The 21,242-nt window shown below is 46.4% G+C and overlaps 1 protein-coding gene across 2 annotated transcripts in view; it reads left to right on the plus strand.

Annotated features, from left to right (window-relative positions):
• sh3rf2 (SH3 domain containing ring finger 2) overlaps positions 1-21,242 on the plus strand; it is a 50,503-nt gene that overhangs the window by 16,781 nt on the left and 12,480 nt on the right. For both annotated transcript variants that reach the window (XM_014198673.3, XM_082975028.1), the window contains one exon: positions 2,259-2,783. In XM_014198673.3, the coding sequence (XP_014054148.3) occupies positions 2,259-2,783 (525 nt within the window). The remainder of the gene's footprint in view (positions 1-2,258; positions 2,784-21,242) is intronic.

The following is a 21,242-nucleotide window of genomic DNA, read 5'->3' on the forward strand; positions in this document are numbered from 1 at the left end:
CTCATCTCTCAGGACCCTATGCGTTGGTATCTTGTAATAGAGGTTAATACTGGCTCAGTGCTGAGGCAGTACTTTGATTCCTCTGAAATCTCTCTTTGATTCATACCTAAATGTCAGGCCTCCTGCCTTCTGAATTGTGGTGTACTGAGGCGAATAGAGCTAATCCTACTCTCCCTACTGAGTCTGGCCCAAATCCCAATAAAGTGCACTACTTTTGCCCAGGGCCCTCTTCTCTTTCCTCATTTCCTATCTGCCACTCTCTTCTTTTCTATTTTTACCCTTCCACTCTTCTGTCTTCTCCTCTCCGACCTTCCACTCTTTCGTCTTCTCCTCTGCGACGTTCCACCCATCTGTCTTCTCCTCTCTGACCTTCCACTCTTCGATCTTCTCCTCTCTGACCTTCCACTCTTCGATCTTCTCCTCTCTGACTTTCCACTCTTCTCCTCTCCGACCTTCCACTCTTTCGTCTTCTCCTCTGCGACGTTCCACTCTTCTGTCTTCTCCTCTCCGACCTTCCACTCTTCTGTCTTCTCCTCTCTGACCTTCCACTCTTCTGTCTTCTCCTCTCCGACCTTCCACTCTTCTGTCTTCTCCTCTCCGACCTTCCACTCTTTCGTCTTCTCCTCTCCAACCTTCCAATCTTTTGTCTTCTCCTCTCCGACCTTCCACTCTTCTGTCTTCTCCTCTCTGACCTTCCACTCTTTCGTCTTCTCCTCTCCGACCTTCCACTCTTTCCTCTTCTCCTCTCCGGCCTTCCACTCTTCTGTCTTTTCCTCTCCGACCTTCCACTCTTCTGTCTTCTCCTCTCCGACCTTCCACTCTTCTGTCTTCTCCTCTCTGACCTTCCACTCTTCGATCTTCTCCTCTCTGACTTTCCACTCTTCTGTCTTCTCCTCTTCGACGTTCCACTCTTTCCTCTTCTCCTCTCCGACGTTCCACTCTTCTGTCTTCTCCTCTCCGACCTTCCACTCTTTCGTCTTCTCCTCTCCGACCTTCCACTCTTCTGTCTTCTCCTCTCTGACCTTCCACTCTTTCCTCTTCTCCTCTCCGACCTTCCACTCTTCTGTCTTCTCCTCTCTGACCTTCCACTCTTTCCTCTTCTCCTCTCCGACCTTCCATTCTTCTGTCTTCTCCTCTCTGACCTTCCACTCTTCTGTCTTCTCCTCTCCGACCTTCCACTCTTCTGTCTTCTCCTCTCCGACCTTCCACTCTTCTGTCTTCTCCTCTCCGACCTTCCACTCTTCCGTCTTCTCCTCTCTGACCTTCCACTCTTCTGTCTTCTCCTCTCTGACCTTCCACTCTTCTTTGCACTTTTAGCCTTTCATATTTATCCCTCTGTTTTCCTGTTATGTTCTCTCCTCCTCTCTACCCTTCTTTTATCCTCTACCTCTTCCTCTCCTCTCTGTCTCTGAGCCTGCGTCCTCTCCTCTACTCCCGTGTCAGGCAGTGAAGCGTAAGGACACATTAATGCTTTCTGTGCTTGGATGGCATAACAGCACATCACTGTAGGGAGTGAGAGCATTAGCACTGTCTGCCTGTCTTCCTGCCTCTCTGCCTGTCTGTCTACCTGCCTCCCTCCCTTCCTTCCTTCCCGTCTGCTCTGCCTGTTTAGCAGCATCACTCTGCTCCACTCTGCCTCCTGCTCCTCTTAACCTCACGACTGACTGCCTATCTCAACTGGTGCTTTTCTGCCTGCCTGACTGCCTAGAGCCTAGAGAGCCTAGAGCCTAGCCAACAAGTGCAGGATGAGAGCTGGGGAGTGAGAGAGTACAGGCCTCTTTAAAACAGCTGCGTCACAGATCAGAGAAGACCACAGTGGAATGAGAGTACAGGCCTCTTTAAAACAGCTGCGTCACAGATCAGAGAAGACCACAGTGGAATGAGAGTACAGGCCTCTTTAAAACAGCTGCGTCACAGATCAGAGAAGACCACAGTGAGGATCCATGGGATGGCAGGTAAAGAGGCTGAGAGAGGGAGAAGGAGGAGGGAGGAAGAAGGAGGAGGGAGGAAGAAAAATTTCCTCTCTGTTTGTGATCAACACTTTTTTATTTTCACTGGGAGATTAGGAGTGAGTGGGTTCTCTATTTATGCTCTCTCTCTCTCTCTCGGTCTCGCTCTCTCGGTCTCTCTTGCTCTCTGTCTCTCTCTCTGTCTCTCTGTCTCTCTTGCTCTCTCTCTCTCTCTCTCTCTCTGTCTCTCTGTCTCTCTCTCCTCTGTTCTCTCACTCTGATCCTGTAATGTGTTTCTTTCTCTCCCAGCCATTCACAGAGGCAGCAGCCAAGCTTCTGGAGGAAAAGACTTGGAAGGGGAGTGACTCCTCGGCTGAATCTCGCCCAGGGATCGGGAGTGAGAGTGGAGTTAGCAACAGCGGGACCGGTGACTCAACAAACCCCGACCGGGCAACCTTCTTCGGGGCGACCCAGAGCCCCACGAAGACCCCCAATATTTCTGCTCTCAGCACCACCCAGGGGAAACAGCAACAAGCTAACAGCAGCACCCTGTACCAGTCCAACCAGACACAACCTTCTAAAATCAGTGGTCTGTACCAATCAACCCAGGCACCACAACCTGCTAATATCAACAGTGTGTACCAGCCGACTCAGGGGCGGGGGCAGCCACCCAGCGTCAGTGCTCTCAACAGCCTGAACCATCAGGTTCAACAGAGCCAGCTGTCCCAACCCTCTGCCCCCCCTCCCAACCACAGCTCCTCTCACCGCTCAGGTGTGACCTCACAGCGCGTGAAGAGAAACTCAGAGAGAACTGGCAGACACCTGTCACAACAGGTGAGTCCTCAGGTGTGTTTGTGTTCAGGACAGCGTAGAGGATTTGGATGAAGCTTCAAGCCATTTACTCTGTGGCTCAGTGTCTTGGTGTTGACTTTGTGCTTGCTTCCTACATCTGGTTATTTTTGTTATATTCTTCCTCTTTGGAATTCCCCCATCAACTGTCTCTCTATTGTCTCAAGATCTCTGTGGAATGCCAGGGTTAGAGAGAGAACTAGTCCGTTAACACAGGCTGTTTTCACAATAACTAGTCCTATAACACAGGTTGTTTTTCACAATAACTAGTCCTTTTAACACAGGCTGTTTTTTACCATAACTAGTCCTTTAACACAGGCTGTTTTTCACAATAACTAGTCCTTTAACACAGGCTGTTTTTTTTTTCTCCATAACTAGTCCTTTAACACAGGCTGTTTTCACAATAACTAGTCCTATAACACAGGCTGTTTTTCACAATAACTAGTCCTTTAACACAGGCTGGTTTTCACAATAACTAGTCCTTTTAACACAGGCTGTTTTTCACAATAACTAGTCCTTTAACACAGGCTGTTTTCACAATAACTAGTCTTTTAACACAGGCTGTTTTTTTTACCATAACTAGTCCTTTAACACAGGCTGTTATCACCATAACTAGTCCTTTTAACACAGGCTGTTTTTTTACCATAACTAGTCCTTTAACACAGGCTGTTTTCCCAAGAACTAGTATTTTAACACAGGCTGTTTTTCACCATAACTAGTTAATTTAGCACAGGCTGTTTTTCACCATAACTAGTCCTTTTAACACGGGCTGTTTTTCACAATAACTAGTCCTGTAATACAGGCTGTTTTCACAATAACTAGTCCTTTAACACAGGCTGTTTTTTACCATAACTAGTCATATAACACAGGCTGTTTTTCACAATAACTAGTCATATAACACAGGCTGTTTTTCACAATAACTAGTCCTTTAACACAGGCTGTTTTTCACAATAACTAGTCCTTTAACACAGGCTGGTTTTCACAATAACTAGTCCTTTTAACACAGGCTGTTTTTCACAATAACTAGTCCTTTAACACAGGCTGTTTTCACAATAACTAGTCTCTTAACACAGGCTGTTTTTTTTTTACCATAACTAGTCCTTTAACACAGGCTGTTATCACCATAACTAGTCCTTTTAACACAGGCTGTTTTTTTTTACCATAACTAGTCCTTTAACACAGGCTGTTTTCCCAATAACTAGTATTTTAACACAGGCTGTTTTTCACCATAACTAGTTAATTTAGCACAGGCTGTTTTTCACCATAACTAGTCCTTTTAACACGGGCTGTTTTTCACAATAACTAGTCCTGTAATACAGGCTGTTTTCACAATAACTAGTCCTTTAACACAGGCTGTTTTTCACCATAACTAGTTAATTTAGCACAGGCTGTTTTTTACCATAACTAGTCATATAACACAGGCTGTTTTTCACAATAACTAGTCATATAACACAGGCTGTTTTTCACAATAACTAGTCCTTTAACACAGGCTGTTTTTCACAATAACTAGTCCTTCAACACAGGCTGTTTTTCACAATAACTAGTCCTTTTAACACAGGCTGTTTTTTACCATAACTAGTCCTTTAACACAGGCTGTTTTCACAATAACTAGTCCTTTTAACACAGTCTGTTTTTCACAATAACTAGTCCTTTAATACAGGCTGTTTTCACAATAACTAGTCGTTTAACACAGGATGTTTTTCACAATAACTAGTCCTTTAACACAGGCCGTTTTTCACCATAACTAGTCCTTTAACACAGGCTGTTTTCACAATAACTAGTCTTTTAACACAGGCTGTTTTTCACAATAACTAGTCCTTTAACACAGGCTGTTTTCACAATAACTAGTCCTTTTAACACAGGCTGTTTTTTTTTACCATAACTACTTCATTTAACACAGGCTGTTTTCACAATAACTAGTCCTTTAACACAGGCTGTTTTTCACAATAACTAGTCCTTTAACACAGGCTGTTTTTAACCATAACTAGTCCTTTAATACTGGCTGTTTTTCACAATAACTAGTCCTGTAATACAGGCTGTTTTCACAATAACTAGTCCTTTAACACTTGCTGTTTTTTTAACCATAACTAGTCCTTTAATACAGGCTGTTTTTCACAGTAACTAGTCCTTTAATACAGGCTGTTTTTCACAGTAACTAGTTAATTTAGCACAGGCTGTTATCACCATAACTAGTCCTTTAACACAGGCTGTTTTTTTACCATAACTAGTCCTTTAACACAGGCTGTTTTCCCAATAACTAGTATTTTAACACAGGCTGTTTTTCACCATAACTAGTTAATTTAGCACAGGCTGTTTTTCACCATAACTAGTCCTTTTAACACGGGCTGTTTTTCACAATAACTAGTCCTGTAATACAGGCTGTTTTCACAATAACTAGTCCTTTAACACAGGCTGTTTTTCACAATAACTAGTCCTTCAACACAGGCTGTTTTTCACAATAACTAGTCCTTTTAACACAGGCTGTTTTTTACCATAACTAGTCCTTTAACACAGGCTGTTTGTCACAATAACTAGTCCTTTAACACAGGCTGTTTTCACAATAACTAGTCGTTTAACACAGGATGTTTTTCACAATAACTAGTCCTTTAACACAGGCTGTTTTTCACCATAACTAGTCCTTTAACACAGGCTGGTTTTCACAATAACTAGTCCTTTTAACACAGGCTGTTTTTCACAATAACTAGTCCTTTAACACAGGCTGTTTTCACAATAACTAGTCTTTTAACACAGGCTGTTTTTCACCATAACTAGTTCATTTAGCACAGGCTGTTTTTCACCATAACTAGTCCTTTAACACAGGCTGTTTTCACATTAACTAGTCCTTTTAACACAGGCTGTTTTTTTTACCATAACTACTTCATTTAACACAGGCTGTTTTCACAATAACTAGTCCTTTAACACAGGCTGTTTTTCACAATAACTAGTCCTTTAACACGGGCTGTTTTTAACCATAACTAGTCCTTTAATACTGGCTGTTTTTCACAATAACAAGTCCTGTAATACAGGCTGTTTTCACAATAACTAGTCCTTTAACACTTGCTGTTTTTTTAACCATAACTAGTCCTTTAATACAGGCTGTTTTTCACAGTAACTAGTCCTTTAATACAGGCTGTTTTTCACAGTAACTAGTCCTTTTAACACAGGCTGCTTTTCACCATAACTAGTTCTTTAACACAGGCTGTTTTTCACAATATCTAGTCCTTTTAACACAGGCTGTTTTTCACAATAACTAGTTCATTTGACACAGGCTGTTTTAAAAAGGATAATTGAGTCACAGGAGAGTCAAGGGCTGCATCCCAAATGGCACCCTACACCTTAAGGGATGGAACCATTATGACTATGTCCTTTAGGAATGAACCAGAGGGAGGGGAAGCATTATTACAGATGGAGGTAGTGAACGATAGAGGGAGTGAAGGAGCGGTGGGTGGAGGTTGTGTTGTGAAGGAGAGGTGAGTGGAGGTAGTGAAGGAGAGCTGGGTGGAGGGAGTGAAGGAGAGGTGGGTGGAGGGAGTGAAGGAGAGGTGGGTGGAGGTAGTGCAGGAGAGGTGGGTGGGTGGTGATAGTGAAGGGGAGATGGGTGGAGGGAGTGAAGGGGAGGTGGGTGGAGGGAGTGAAGGAGAGGTGGGTGGAGGGAGTGAAGGAGAGGTGGGTGGAGGGAGTGAAGGGGAAAGGTGGGTGGAGGGAGTGAAGGAGAGGTGGGTGGAGGTAGTGAAGGAGAGGTGGGTGGGTGGAGGTTGTTAAGGAGAGATGGGTGGGGGGAGGTAGTGCAGGAGAGGTGGGTGGGTGGAGGTAGTGACGGAGAGGTGGGTGGGTGGATATAGTGAAGGAGAGGTGGGTGGGTGGAGATAGTGAAGGAGAGGTGGGTGGAGGGAGTGACGGAGAGGTGGGTGGGTGGATATAGTGAAGGAGAGGTGGGTGGGTGGAGATAGTGAAGGAGAGGTGGGTGGAGGGAGTGAAGGGGAGGTGGGTGGAGGTTGTGAAGGAGAGGTGGATGGGTGGAGATGGTGAAGGAGAGGTGGGTGGGTGGAGATAGTGAAGGAGAGGTGGGTGGGTGGGTGGAGGTTGTGAAGGAGAGATGGGTGGGGGGAGGTAGTGCAGGAGAGGTGGGTGGAGGTAGTGAAGGAGAGGTGGGTGGAGGTAGTGAAGGAGAGGTGGGTGGGTGGAGGTAGTGAAGGAGAGGTGGGTGGGTGGAGGTTGTGAAGGAGAGGTGGGTGGGTGGAGGTTGTGAAGGAGAGATGGGTGGAGGTTGTGAAGGGGAGGTGGGTGGGGGGAGGTGGGTGTAGGTAGTGAAGGGGAGGTGGGTGGAGGTAGTGAAAGATGAGGGGGAGTCTATAGGAAATGGTAAGGAAGCCCAGATTCCAATCAGAAAGGTTGGTAGGAGACCAGGCTTCCCTGAAGCTGATGAGTAGCAGTCTGAAAGGATATAGCATGCTCCTGCTGTGGTCTAGCCTAGGAGATAGAATACACCTGCGTCCAAACCCTATTCCCTATATAGACCAGGGCTCTGGTCAAAAGTAGTGCACTATGTAGGTTGCAATTTGGTATGGAGCCACAGACAGGAAGGGTGCTCAATAAGGTGTATCTGAGACGAGATGGAGGGGACAACAACCTTGAACTTAATGTACCATAAACATAATCTGGACTGCTGATACAGCGTTAGCTATGCACCTATGCTGACTCAGGTGCAGTACCTACCGTGTGTTATGTTGTGCCTGGTCCCAGATAAAGAAATTAACCCTAAATGATACTGTACAACTACACTATGCTGTGCAGTCATAGTCATTTCAAAGCAGGTAATTCTGACGCTAGTGCTATGTCAGCCGTAACCAACACAAAAACACCTCTGCTTTCATTTCAAACCTCAGGGCTCGACACTGACCTTTTTTTAAAGGAGCACGTGTGTGGCTAAGTTAAAAGACGTAGGCACACACAAAGGAATATAGGGGCACAAAGAAAACATATTTTAGGTGGTATTAAAGCTAGAATCCTTAATTATTCTGTGTACACTGGTACTCCTTAATAACAATTCCAGGTCGCACAGCAAAATATTTCTATGTGAGTAAAATGGTCACACCGAAAGAGCCTTGTAACCTACTTCTCACTGGCTGTTGCCAGCTGACCTACCCCTTTAAGATAATTAGTTTGATTAAATAGAAACGTCATTGTTCTACCCTGCAATTATATATGTCAGGGAGGGACAGAATCATGTTGAAAGTGCAGATGTAGACTCATGCTCTCACGCAGGGATAAAGAGGAGGATGAAGAAAGGAGAGGAAGAAAGGAGAGGAGGAGGGAGGTCCAGAGCGCCCCTCTGTCTCTCTGTTGGTCCCTCACATGCTTATGATGATGATGATGATGAGTCACTCTGTAGAGTCAGTTATATAACAGTACCCCTTGTCTCTCTTTCTGTTTTCTCCTCTCTCCCTCTCTTTCTCTCTCGTTCCCGATTCCCCCCCCCCCCCCCCCCCCCTCTCGCTTTCTGTCTTTGTCTTTCCCTCTCTCTCTTTCTCTCCCATCTCCCTCTCTTTTATCTGCCTGAGAGCTCCTTCCTCTTCACTGAGCAGGTAACAGTCCTTCACATCGCTGTGCCTATAATAGCAGACAAGCCTGGTCCTGCATGCCCGCCCTCCCTCCCTCCCTCCCTCCGTCCATCCCCGCTATACAGAGGGAGGTTGTTCATGTTATGTGTGTTTTCTTCCCATCTCAGCACTTTGTTGTGATGTCATGATGTGAATGGGGGATTGTAGGAGGTAAGGATGTAGAGGAAGTAAACCAGTCTTTAACATTGCTGTTTATTTGTAGAGCTGTAAGTTAACGTTACACAGTATGGGCTTCATAATCAGAGAGCCACGTTCTGTCAACATTATCAACATCTCAAAATGGATATACAATGCTATGAGGCTGTCTGTGGAGAACAGTTTATTTCTCCTGTTTCTTTGCCAGATCTGAATTGTGATGTTTGGGATGAGTTGGCTAATGAAGTACAAACAAACAGATCTCTGCTAACAGTCACTAATAGTTTAACAGTTGCTAAGAAGTTACCTGCTGCTAACAGTTGACTTGTTGTGTTGCTGGAGATGGTATGATATTATACCAAGTGGTGAGACAGTAGGAACACCCTGCCAGGCTGTGTTTCTAGAGGTGTGATGCTAATAGCCTGGGTCTGGAACACCCTGCCGGGCTGTGTTTCTAGAGGTGTGATGCTAATAGCCTGGGTCTGGAACACCCTGCCGGGCTGTGTTTCTAGAGGTGTGATGCTAATAGCCTGGGTCTGGAACACCCTGCCGGGCTGTGTTTCTAGAGGTGTGATGCTAATAGCCTGGGTCTGGAACACCCTGCCAGGCTGTGTTTCTAGAGGTGTGATGCTAATAGCCTGGGTCTGGAACACCCTGCCAGGCTGTGTTTCTAGAGGTGTGATGCTAATAGCCTGGGTCTGGAACACCCTGCCAGGCTGTGTTTCTAGAGTTGTGATGCTAATAGCCTGGGTCTGGAACACCCTGCCGGGCTGTGTTTCTAGAGGTGTGATGCTAATAGCCTGGGTCTGGAACACCCTGCCGGGCTGTGTTTCTAGAGGTGTGATGCTAATAGCCTGGGTCTGGGACACCCTGCCAGGCTGTGTTTCTAGAGGTGTGATACTAATAGCCTGGGTCTGGGACACCCTGCCAGGCTGTGTTTCTAGAGGTGTGATGCTAATAGCCTGGGTCTGGAACAGCCTGCCAGGCTGTGTTTCTAGAGGTGTGATGCTAATAGCCTTGGTCTGGAACAGCCTGCCGGGCTGTGTTTCTAGAGGTGTGATGCTAATAGCCTGGGTCTGGAACACCCTGCCGGGCTGTGTTTCTAGAGGTGTGATGCTAATAGCCTGGGTCTGGGACACCCTGCCAGGCTGTGTTTCTAGAGGTGTGATACTAATAGCCTGGGTCTGGAACACCCTGCCGGGCTGTGTTTCTAGAGGTGTGATGCTAATAGCCTGGGTCTGGAACACCCTACCAGGCTGTGTTTCTAGAGGTGTGATGCTAATAGCCTGGGTCTGGAACACCCTGCCGGGCTGTGTTTCTAGAGGTGTGATGCTAATAGCCTGGGTCTGGGACACCCTGCCAGGCTGTGTTTCTAGAGGTGTGATGCTAATAGCCTGGGTCTGGAACACCCTGCCGGGCTGTGTTTCTAGAGGTGTGATGCTAATAGCCTGGGTCTGGAACACCCTGCCAGGCTGTGTTTCTAGAGGTGTGATGCTAATAGCCTGGGTCTGGAACACCCTGCCGGGCTGTGTTTCTAGAGGTGTGATGCTAATAGCCTGGGTCTGGAATACCCTGCCGGGCTGTGTTTCTAGAGGTGTGATGCTAATAGCCTGGGTCTGGAACACCACAATATAGTGTTTACAGAGTGACTATAAAGTGAACCACAAACCATTACAACAGGAGAGGAGGAGGAAAGGGATTAGAGGGAGGAGGAGGAGGGTAGTGTGAGGTTGAAGGTAGGAGTGAGATGCTTAAGAAATAACCACAAAAACAGGAGGGGAGGAGAGCAGGAATGAGAATATACTGAGATTCACTGCTAGTTTTGTCTTCGGACTGAAGAAAAACGAACCAAAAAGCTAAACATCATAAGATATTTAAAATGCAGTGGTTATCAGAGAACTTCTCAATTGATAATACATTATTTTTACTCTCAGGTTGTTGTTTCTTGGATCTTTCTGTCTCTATTTCTGTCTTTCTCGCTCTGTCTATCGCTGTCTCTCTCTCATTATTAGAATGCTGCACAACACAGCACTTGAAACAACAGGCTTTGAGTCTGAAGTGATGTTGTTGACATCCTGGTTAGAACAGCCAGTTACTAGAGTCTGAAGTGATGTTGTTGACATCCTGGTTAGAACAGCCAGTTACTAGAGTCTGAAGGGATGTTGTTGACATCCTGGTCAGAACAGCCAGTTACTAGAGTCTGAAGTGATGTTGTTGACATCCTGGTCAGAACAACCAGTTACTAGAGTCTGAAGTGATGTTGTTGACATCCTGGTCAGAACAGCCAGTTACTAGAGTCTGAAGTGATGTTGTTGACATCCTGGTTAGAACAGCCAGTTACTAGAGTCTGAAGTGATGTTGTTGACATCCTGGTTAGAACAGCCAGTTACTAGAGTCTGAAGTGATGTTGTTGACATCCTGGTTAGAACAGCCAGTTACTAGAGTCTGAAGTGATGTTGTTGACATCCTGGTTAGAACAGCCAGTTACTAGAGTCTGAAGTGATGTTGTTGACATCCTGGTTAGAACAGCCAGTTCCTAGAGTCTGAAGTGATGTTGTTGACATCCTGGTCAGAACAACCAGTTACTAGAGTCTGAAGTGATGTTGTTGACATCCTGGTCAGAACAGCCAGTTACTAGAGTCTGAAGGGATGTTGTTGACATCCTGGTCAGAACAGCCAGTTACTAGAGTCTGAAGTGATGTTGTTGACATCCTGGTTAGAACAACCAGTTACTAGAGTCTGAAGGGATGTTGTTGACATCCTGGTCAGAACAGCCAGTTACTAGAGTCTGAAGGGATGTTGTTGACATCCTGGTTAGAACAGCCAGTTACTAGAGTCTGAAGTGATGTTGTTGACATCCTGGTCAGAACAGCCAGTTACTAGAGTCTGAAGGGATGTTGTTGACATCCTGGTCAGAACAGCCAGTTACTAGAGTCTGAAGTGATGTTGTTGACATCCTGGTTAGAACAACCAGTTACTAGAGTCTGAAGTGATGTTGTTGACATCCTGGTCAGAACAACCAGTTACTAGAGTCTGAAGTGATGTTGTTGACATCCTGGTCAGAACAGCCAGTTACTAGAGTCTGAAGTGATGTTGTTGACATCCTGGTCAGAACAGCCAGTTACTAGAGTCTGAAGTGATGTTGTTGACATCCTGGTCAGAACAGCCAGTTACTAGAGTCTGAAGTGATGTTGTTGACATCCTGGTCAGAACAGCCAGTTACTAGAGTCTGAAGTGATGTTGTTGACATCCTGGTCAGAACAACCAGTTACTAGAGTCTGAAGTGATGTTGTTGACATCCTGGTTAGAACAGCCAGTTACTAGAGTCTGAAGTGATGTTGTTGACATCCTGGTCAGAACAACCAGTTACTAGAGTCTGAAGTGATGTTGTTGACATCCTGGTTAGAACAACCAGTTACTAGAGTCTGAAGTGATGTTGTTGACATCCTGGTCAGAACAGCCAGTTCCTAGAGTCTGAAGTGATGTTGTTGACATCCTGGTCAGAACAACCAGTTACTAGAGTCTGAAGTGATGTTGTTGACATCCTGGTCAGAACACCCAGTTACTAGAGTCTGAAGTGATGTTGTTGACATCCTGGTCAGAACAGCCAGTTACTAGAGTCTGAAGTGATGTTGTTGACATCCTGGTCAGAACAACCAGTTACTAGAGTCTGAAGTGATGTTGTTGACATCCTGGTCAGAACAGCCAGTTACTAGAGTCTGAAGGGATGTTGTTGACATCCTGGTTAGAACAGCCAGTTACTAGAGTCTGAAGGGATGTTGTTGACATCCTGGTTAGAACAGCCAGTTACTAGAGTCTGAAGTGATGTTGTTGACATCCTGGTTAGAACAACCAGTTACTAGAGTCTGAAGTGATGTTGTTGACATCCTGGTTAGAACAGCCAGTTACTAGAGTCTGAAGTGATGTTGTTGACATCCTGGTTAGAACAGCCAGTTCCTAGAGTCTGAAGGGATGTTGTTGACATCCTGGTCAGAACAGCCAGTTCCTAGAGTCTGAAGGGATGTTGTTGACATCCTGGTCAGAACAGCCAGTTCCTAGAGTCTGAAGTGATGTTGTTGACATCCTGGTCAGAACAGCCAGTTCCTAGAGTCTGAAGGGATGTTGTTGACATCCTGGTTAGAACAGCCAGTTACTAGAGTCTGAAGTGATGTTGTTGACATCCTGGTCAGAACAGCCAGTTACTAGAGTCTGAAGTGATGTTGTTGACATCCTGGTCAGAACAGCCAGTTCCTAGAGTCTGAAGGGATGTTGTTGACATCCTGGTCAGAACAACCAGTTACTAGAGTCTGAAGTGATGTTGTTGACATCCTGGTCAGAACAGCCAGTTACTAGAGTCTGAAGTGATGTTGTTGACATCCTGGTCAGAACAACCAGTTACTAGAGTCTGAAGTGATGTTGTTGACATCCTGGTCAGAACAGCCAGTTACTAGAGTCTGAAGTGATGTTGTTGACATCCTGGTCAGAACAGCCAGTTACTAGGGTCTGAAGTGATGTTGTTGACATCCTGGTCAGAACAACCAGTTACTAGAGTCTGAAGTGATGTTGTTGACATCCTGGTCAGAACAACCAGTTACTAGAGTCTGAAGTGATGTTGTTGACATCCTGGTCAGAACAGCCAGTTACTAGAGTCTGAAGTGATGTTGTTGACATCCTGGTTAGAACAGCCAGTTACTAGAGTCTGAAGTGATGTTGTTGACATCCTGGTCAGAACAACCAGTTACTAGAGTCTGAAGTGATGTTGTTGACATCCTGGTCAGAACAACCAGTTACTAGAGTCTGAAGTGATGTTGTTGACATCCTGGTCAGAACAACCAGTTACTAGAGTCTGAAGGGATGTTGTTGACATCCTGGTCAGAACAACCAGTTACTAGAGTCTGAAGGGATGTTGTTGACATCCTGGTCAGAACAGCCAGTTACTAGAGTCTGAAGTGATGTTGTTGACATCCTGGTCAGAACAGCCAGTTCCTAGAGTCTGAAGTGATGTTGTTGACATCCTGGTTAGAACAACCAGTTACTAGAGTCTGAAGTGATGTTGTTGACATCCTGGTCAGAACAGCCAGTTACTAGAGTCTGAAGTGATGTTGTTGACATCCTGGTTAGAACAGCCAGTTACTAGAGTCTGAAGTGATGTTGTTGACATCCTGGTTAGAACAACCAGTTACTAGAGTCTGAAGTGATGTTGTTGACATCCTGGTCAGAACAGCCAGTTACTAGAGTCTGAAGTGATGTTGTTGACATCCTGGTCAGAACAACCAGTTACTAGAGTCTGAAGGGATGTTGTTGACATCCTGGTCAGAACAGCCAGTTACTAGAGTCTGAAGTGATGTTGTTGACATCCTGGTTAGAACAGCCAGTTACTAGAGTCTGAAGGGATGTTGTTGACATCCTGGTCAGAACAGCCAGTTACTAGAGTCTGAAGTGATGTTGTTGACATCCTGGTTAGAACAACCAGTTACTAGAGTCTGAAGGGATGTTGTTGACATCCTGGTCAGAACAACCAGTTACTAGAGTCTGGTGCTGTAACTGGCAGTGTTCTGTTCTCTATCTCTCCCACGACAGAAACCATGAGGCATTATTTGTGTGCAGCCCAAATGGCATCCTAATCCCTGTTTGGTACACTACTTTTGACCAGGGCCTGCATAGGGTTCTGGTCAAAAGTAGTGCACTATGTGGAGATTATATAGGGTACCATTTGTTAGCATCCATTGACTAATTGTCAACCTTTCAAGTGTTTCTAAAGAAGAGCCTAAATGGATAGCTCTATCTGCTGTCTACCAAATCCCCTGGATGGTGGAATGCCCGGTAATGAACTGTCACCCTTCCAGAATCCTCTTAAACAATAGCAGCATATCTCCAGGACATGCCATGAGTTGCTAACTTGGTCTCACCTTACTTCTGCCTCATAGTATTGCTTTTTACATTGCAAAGTGCATGCCACGCACAACTTTTGATCAGAACCGTGTGTGTGTGTGTGTGTGTGTGTGTGTGTGTGTGTGTGTGTGTGTGTGTGTGTGTGTGAGTGACACAGGCTGTTTTCACAATAACTAGAGAGAGAGAGTTGTTACCCCTCAAACCCCCGGAGGATAACATTAGTGCTTTAATAATGTTGTCTAGCACCATGTATTAAGTAGTTCCATGCCTGATTGTTGAACGGTATCACCGGAATGCCAACACACCCACTCTGAGATTACCGTAGACTCCTAGGCAACGCAATGAGAACATTACTGTTGTTAATAGAATAACGTGAGTGATGCACACATAGATACGACGCCTCTGCAAATGAGTCACCGTCTATTTTCAGTGGCTTGGTTAGGTAATGAAGGGTCATTATCCTGAAGGCTGTGGTCTGACCCGTTGGGAGACGCACTTCAGGTTGTCAGTACTGACTCACAGATACACCTCAGAGTAGAGACACACTAAACCTCCATCAGTACTGACTCACAGATACACCTCAGAGTAGAGACACACTAAACTCCATCAGTACTGACTCAGACACACCTCAGAGTAGAGACACACTAAACCTCCATCAGTACTGACTCAGACACACCTCAGAGTAGAGCCACACTAAACCTCCATCAGTACTGACTCACAGACACACCTCAGAGTAGAGCCACACTAAACCTCCATCAGTACTGACTCACAGATACACCTCAGAGTAGAGCCACACTAAACCTCCATCAGTACTGACTCACAGACACACCTCAGAGTAGAGCCACACTAAACCTCCATCAGTACTGACTCACAGATACACCTCAGAGTAGAGCCACACTAAACCTCCATCAGTACTGACTCAGACACACCTCAGAGTAGAGCCACACTAAACCTCCATCAGTACTGACTCACAGACACACCTCAGAGTAGAGCCACACTAAACCTCCATCAGTACTGACTCACAGACACACCTCAGAGTAGAGCCACACTAAACCTCCATCAGTACTGACTCACAGACACACCTCAGAGTAGAGCCACACTAAACCTCCATCAGTACTGACTCACAGACACACCTCAGAGTAGAGCCACACTAAACCTCCATCAGTACTGACTCACAGACACACCTCAGAGTAGAGCCACACTAAACCTCCATCAGTACTGACTCACAGACACACCTCAGAGTAGAGCCACACTAAACCTCCATCAGTACTGACTCACAGACACACCTCAGAGTAGAGCCACACTAAACCTCCATCAGTACTGACTCACAGACACACCTCAGAGTAGAGCCACACTAAACCTCCATCAGTACTGACTCACAGACACACCTCAGAGTAGAGCCACACTAAACCTCCATCAGTACTGACTCACAGACACACCTCAGAGTAGAGCCACACTAAACCTCCATCAGTACTGACTCACAGACACACCTCAGAGTAGAGCCACACTAAACCTCCATCAGTACTGACTCACAGACACACCTCAGAGTAGAGCCACACTAAACCTCCATCAGTACTGACTCAGACACACCTCAGAGTAGAGCCACACTAAACCTCCATCAGTACTGACTCAGACACACCTCAGAGTAGAGCCACACTAAACCTCCATCAGTACTGACTCAGACACACCTCAGAGTAGAGCCACACTAAACCTCCATCAGTACTGACTCAGACACACCTCAGAGTAGAGCCACACTAAACCTCCATCAGTACTGACTCACAGATACACCTCAGAGTAGAGCCACACTAAACCTCCATCAGTACTGACTCACAGACACACCTCAGAGTAGAGCCACACTAAACCTCCATCAGTACTGACTCACAGATACACCTCAGAGTAGAGCCACACTAAACCTCCATCAGTACTGACTCACAGACACACCTCAGAGTAGAGCCACACTAAACCTCCATCAGTACTGACTCAGACACACCTCAGAGTAGAGCCACACTAAACCTCCATCAGTACTGACTCAGACACACCTCAGAGTAGAGCCACACTAAACCTCCATCAGTACTGACTCAGACACACCTCAGAGTAGAGCCACACTAAACCTCCATCAGTACTGACTCACAGATACACCTCAGAGTAGAGCCACACTAAACCTCCATCAGTACTGACTCACAGACACACCTCAGAGTAGAGCCACACTAAACCTCCATCAGTACTGACTCACAGATACACCTCAGAGTAGAGCCACACTAAACCTCCATCAGTACTGACTCACAGACACACCTCAGAGTAGAGCCACACTAAACCTCCATCAGTACTGACTCAGACACACCTCAGAGTAGAGCCACACTAAACCTCCATCAGTACTGACTCAGACACACCTCAGAGTAGAGCCACACTAAACCTCCATCAGTACTGACTCAGACACACCTCAGAGTAGAGCCACACTAAACCTCCATCAGTACTGACTCAGACACACCTCAGAGTAGAGCCACACTAAACCTCCATCAGTACTGACTCAGACACACCTCAGAGTAGAGCCACACTAAACCTCCATCAGTACTGACTCACAGATACACCTCAGAGTAGAGCCACACTAAACCTCCATCAGTACTGACTCAGACACACCTCAGAGTAGAGCCACACTAAACCTCCATCAGTACTGACTCACAGACACACCTCAGAGTAGAGCCACACTAAACCTCCATCAGTACTGACTCACAGACACACCTCAGAGTAGAGCCACACTAAACCTCCATCAGTACTGACTCACAGACACACCTCAGAGTAGAGCCACACTAAACCTCCACCAGTACTGACTCACAGACACACCTCAGAGTAGAGCCACACTAAACCTCCATCAGTACTGACTCAGACACACCTCAGAGTAGAGCCACACTAAACCTCCATCAGTACTGACTCACAGACACACCTCAGAGTAGAGCCACACTAAACCTCCATCAGTACTGACTCAGACACACCTCAGAGTAGAGCCACACTAAACCTCCATCAGTACTGACTCACAGACACACCTCAGAGTAGAGACACACTAAACCTCCATCAGTACTGACTCAGACACACCTCAGAGTAGAGCCACACTAAACCTCCATCAGTACTGACTCAGACACACCTCAGAGTAGAGCCACACTAAACCTCCATCAGTACTGACTCACAGACACACCTCAGAGTAGAGCCACACTAAACCTCCATCAGTACTGACTCAGACACACCTCAGAGTAGAGCCACACTAAACCTCCATCAGTACTGACTCAGACACACCTCAGAGTAGATCCACACTAAACCTCCATCAGTACTGACTCAGACACACCTCAGAGTAGAGCCACACTAAACCTCCATCAGTACTGACTCACAGACACACCTCAGAGTAGAGCCACACTAAACCTCCTTCAGTACTGACTCAGACACACCTCAGAGTAGAGCCACACTAAACCTCCATCAGTACTGACTCACAGACACACCTCAGAGTAGAGCCACACTAAACCTCCATCAGTACTGACTCAGACACACCTCAGAGTAGAGCCACACTAAACCTCCATCAGTACTGACTCAGACACACCTCAGAGTAGAGCCACACTAAACCTCCATCAGTACTGACTCAGACACACCTCAGAGTAGAGCCACACTAAACCTCCATCAGTACTGACTCACAGACACACCTCAGAGTAGAGCCACACTAAACCTCCATCAGTACTGACTCACAGACACACCTCAGAGTAGAGCCACACTAAACCTCCATCAGTACTGACTCACAGACACACCTCAGAGTAGAGCCACACTAAACCTCCATCAGTACTGACTCAGACACACCTCAGAGTAGAGCCACACTAAACCTCCATCAGTACTGACTCACAGACACACCTCAGAGTAGAGCCACACTAAACCTCCATCAGTACTGACTCACAGACACACCTCAGAGTAGAGCCACACTAAACCTCCATCAGTACTGACTCACAGACACACCTCAGAGTAGAGCCACACTAAACCTCCATCAGTACTGACTCACAGACACACCTCAGAGTAGAGCCACACTAAACCTCCATCAGTACTGACTCACAGACACACCTCAGAGTAGAGCCACACTAAACCTCCATCAGTACTGACACACAGACACACCTCAGAGTAGAGCCACACTAAACCTCCATCAGTACTGACTCACAGACACACCTCAGAGTAGAGCCACACTAAACCTCCATCAGTACTGACTCACAGATACACCTCAGAGTAGAGCCACACTAAACCTCCATCAGTACTGACTCACAGACACACCTCAGAGTAGAGACACACTAAACCTCCATCAGTACTGACTCACAGACACACCTCAGAGTAGAGACACACTAAACCTCCATCAGTACTGACTCAGACACACCTCAGAGTAGAGCCACACTAAACCTCCATCAGTACTGACTCACAGACACACCTCAGAGTGGAGACACACTAAACCTCCATCAGTACTGACTCACAGACACACCTCAGAGTAGAGCCACTCTAAACCTCCATCAGTACTGACTCACAGACACACCTCAGAGTAGAGCCACACTAAACCTCCATCAGTACTGACTCACAGACACACCTCAGAGTAGAGCCACACTAAACCTCCATCAGTACTGACTCACAGACACACCTCAGAGTAGAGCCACACTAAACCTCCATCAGTACTGACTCACAGATACACCTCAGAGTAGAGCCACACTAAACCTCCATCAGTACTGACTCACAGACACACCTCAGAGTAGAGCCACACTAAACCTCCATCAGTACTGACTCAGACACACCTCAGAGTAGAGCCACACTAAACCTCCATCAGTACTGACTCAGACACACCTCAGAGTAGAGCCACACTAAACCTCCATCAGTACTGACTCACAGACACACCTCAGAGTAGAGCCACACTAAACCTCCATCAGTACTGACTCACAGACACACCTCAGAGTAGAGCCACACTAAACCTCCATCAGTACTGACTCACAGATACACCTCAGAGTAGAGCCACACTAAACCTCCATCAGTACTGACTCACAGACACACCTCAGAGTAGAGCCACACTAAACCTCCATCAGTACTGACTCAGACACACCTCAGAGTAGAGCCACACTAAACCTCCATCAGTACTGACTCACAGACACACCTCAGAGTAGAGCCACACTAAACCTCCATCAGTACTGACTCCCAGACACACCTCAGAGTAGAGCCACACTAAACCTCCATCAGTACTGACTCAGACACACCTCAGAGTAGAGACACACTAAACCTCCATCAGTACTGACTCAGACACACCTCAGAGTAGAGCCACACTAAACCTCCATCAGTACTGACTCACAGACACACCTCAGAGTAGAGCCACACTAAACCTCCATCAGTACTGACTCACAGACACACCTCAGAGTAGAGCCACACTAAACCTCCATCAGTACTGACTCAGACACACCTCAGAGTAGAGCCACAATAAACCTCCATCAGTACTGACTCACAGACACACTTCAGAGTAGAGCCACACTAAACCTCCATCAGTACTGACTCACAGACACACCTCAGAGTAGAGCCACACTAAACCTCCATCAGTACTGACTCACAGACACACCTCAGAGTAGAGCCACACTAAACCTCCATCAGTACTGACTCACAGACACACCTCAGAGTAGAGCCACACTAAACCTCCATCAGTACTGACTCAGACACACCTCAGAGTAGAGCCACTCTAAACCTCCATCAGTACTGACTCACAGACACACCTCAGAGTAGAGCCACACTAAACCTCCATCAGTACTGACTCACAGACACACCTCAGAGTAGAGCCACACTAAACCTCCATCAGTACTGACTCACAGACACACCTCAGAGTAGAGCCACACTAAACCTCCATCAGTACTGACTCAGACACACCTCAGAGTAGAGCCACACTAAACCTCCATCAGTACTGACTCACAGACACACCTCAGAGTAGAGCCACACTAAACCTCCATCAGTACTGACTCACAGACACACCTCAGAGTAGAGCCACACTAAACCTCCATCAGTACTGACTCACAGACACACCTCAGAGTAGAGCCACACTAAACCTCCATCAGTACTGACTCAGACACACCTCAGAGTAGAGCCACACTAAACCTCCATCAGTACTGACTCACAGATACACCTGAGTAGAGCCACACTAAACCTCCATCAGTACTGACTCACAGACACACCTCAGAGTAGAGCCACACTAAACCTCCATCAGTACTGACTCACAGACACACCTCAGAGTAGAGCCACACTAAACCTCCATCAGTACTGACTCACAGACACACCTCAGAGTAGAGACACACTAAACCTCCATCAGTACTGACTCACAGACACACCTCAGAGTAGAGCCACACTAAACCTCCATCAGTACTGACTCACAGACACACCTCAGAGTAGAGACACACTAAACCTCCATCAGTACTGACTCACAGACACACCTCAGAGTAGAGACACACTAAACCTCCATCAGTACTGACTCACAGACACACCTCAGAGTAGAGACACACTAAACCTCCATCAGTACTGACTCACAGACACACCTCAGAGTAGAGACACACTAAACCTCCATCAGTACTGACTCAGACACACCTCAGAGTAGAGCCACACTAAACCTCCATCAGTACTGACTCACAGACACACCTCAGAGTAGAGCCACACTAAACCTCCATCAGTACTGACTCAGACACACCTCAGAGTAGAGCCACACTAAACCTCCATCAGTACTGACTCAGACACACCTCAGAGTAGAGCCACACTAAACCTCCAT

This window comes from Salmo salar, chromosome 05 (assembly GCF_965601325.2).
Source record: "Salmo salar chromosome 05, fSalSal1, whole genome shotgun sequence".
Classification (NCBI taxonomy): domain Eukaryota; kingdom Metazoa; phylum Chordata; class Actinopteri; order Salmoniformes; family Salmonidae; genus Salmo; species Salmo salar.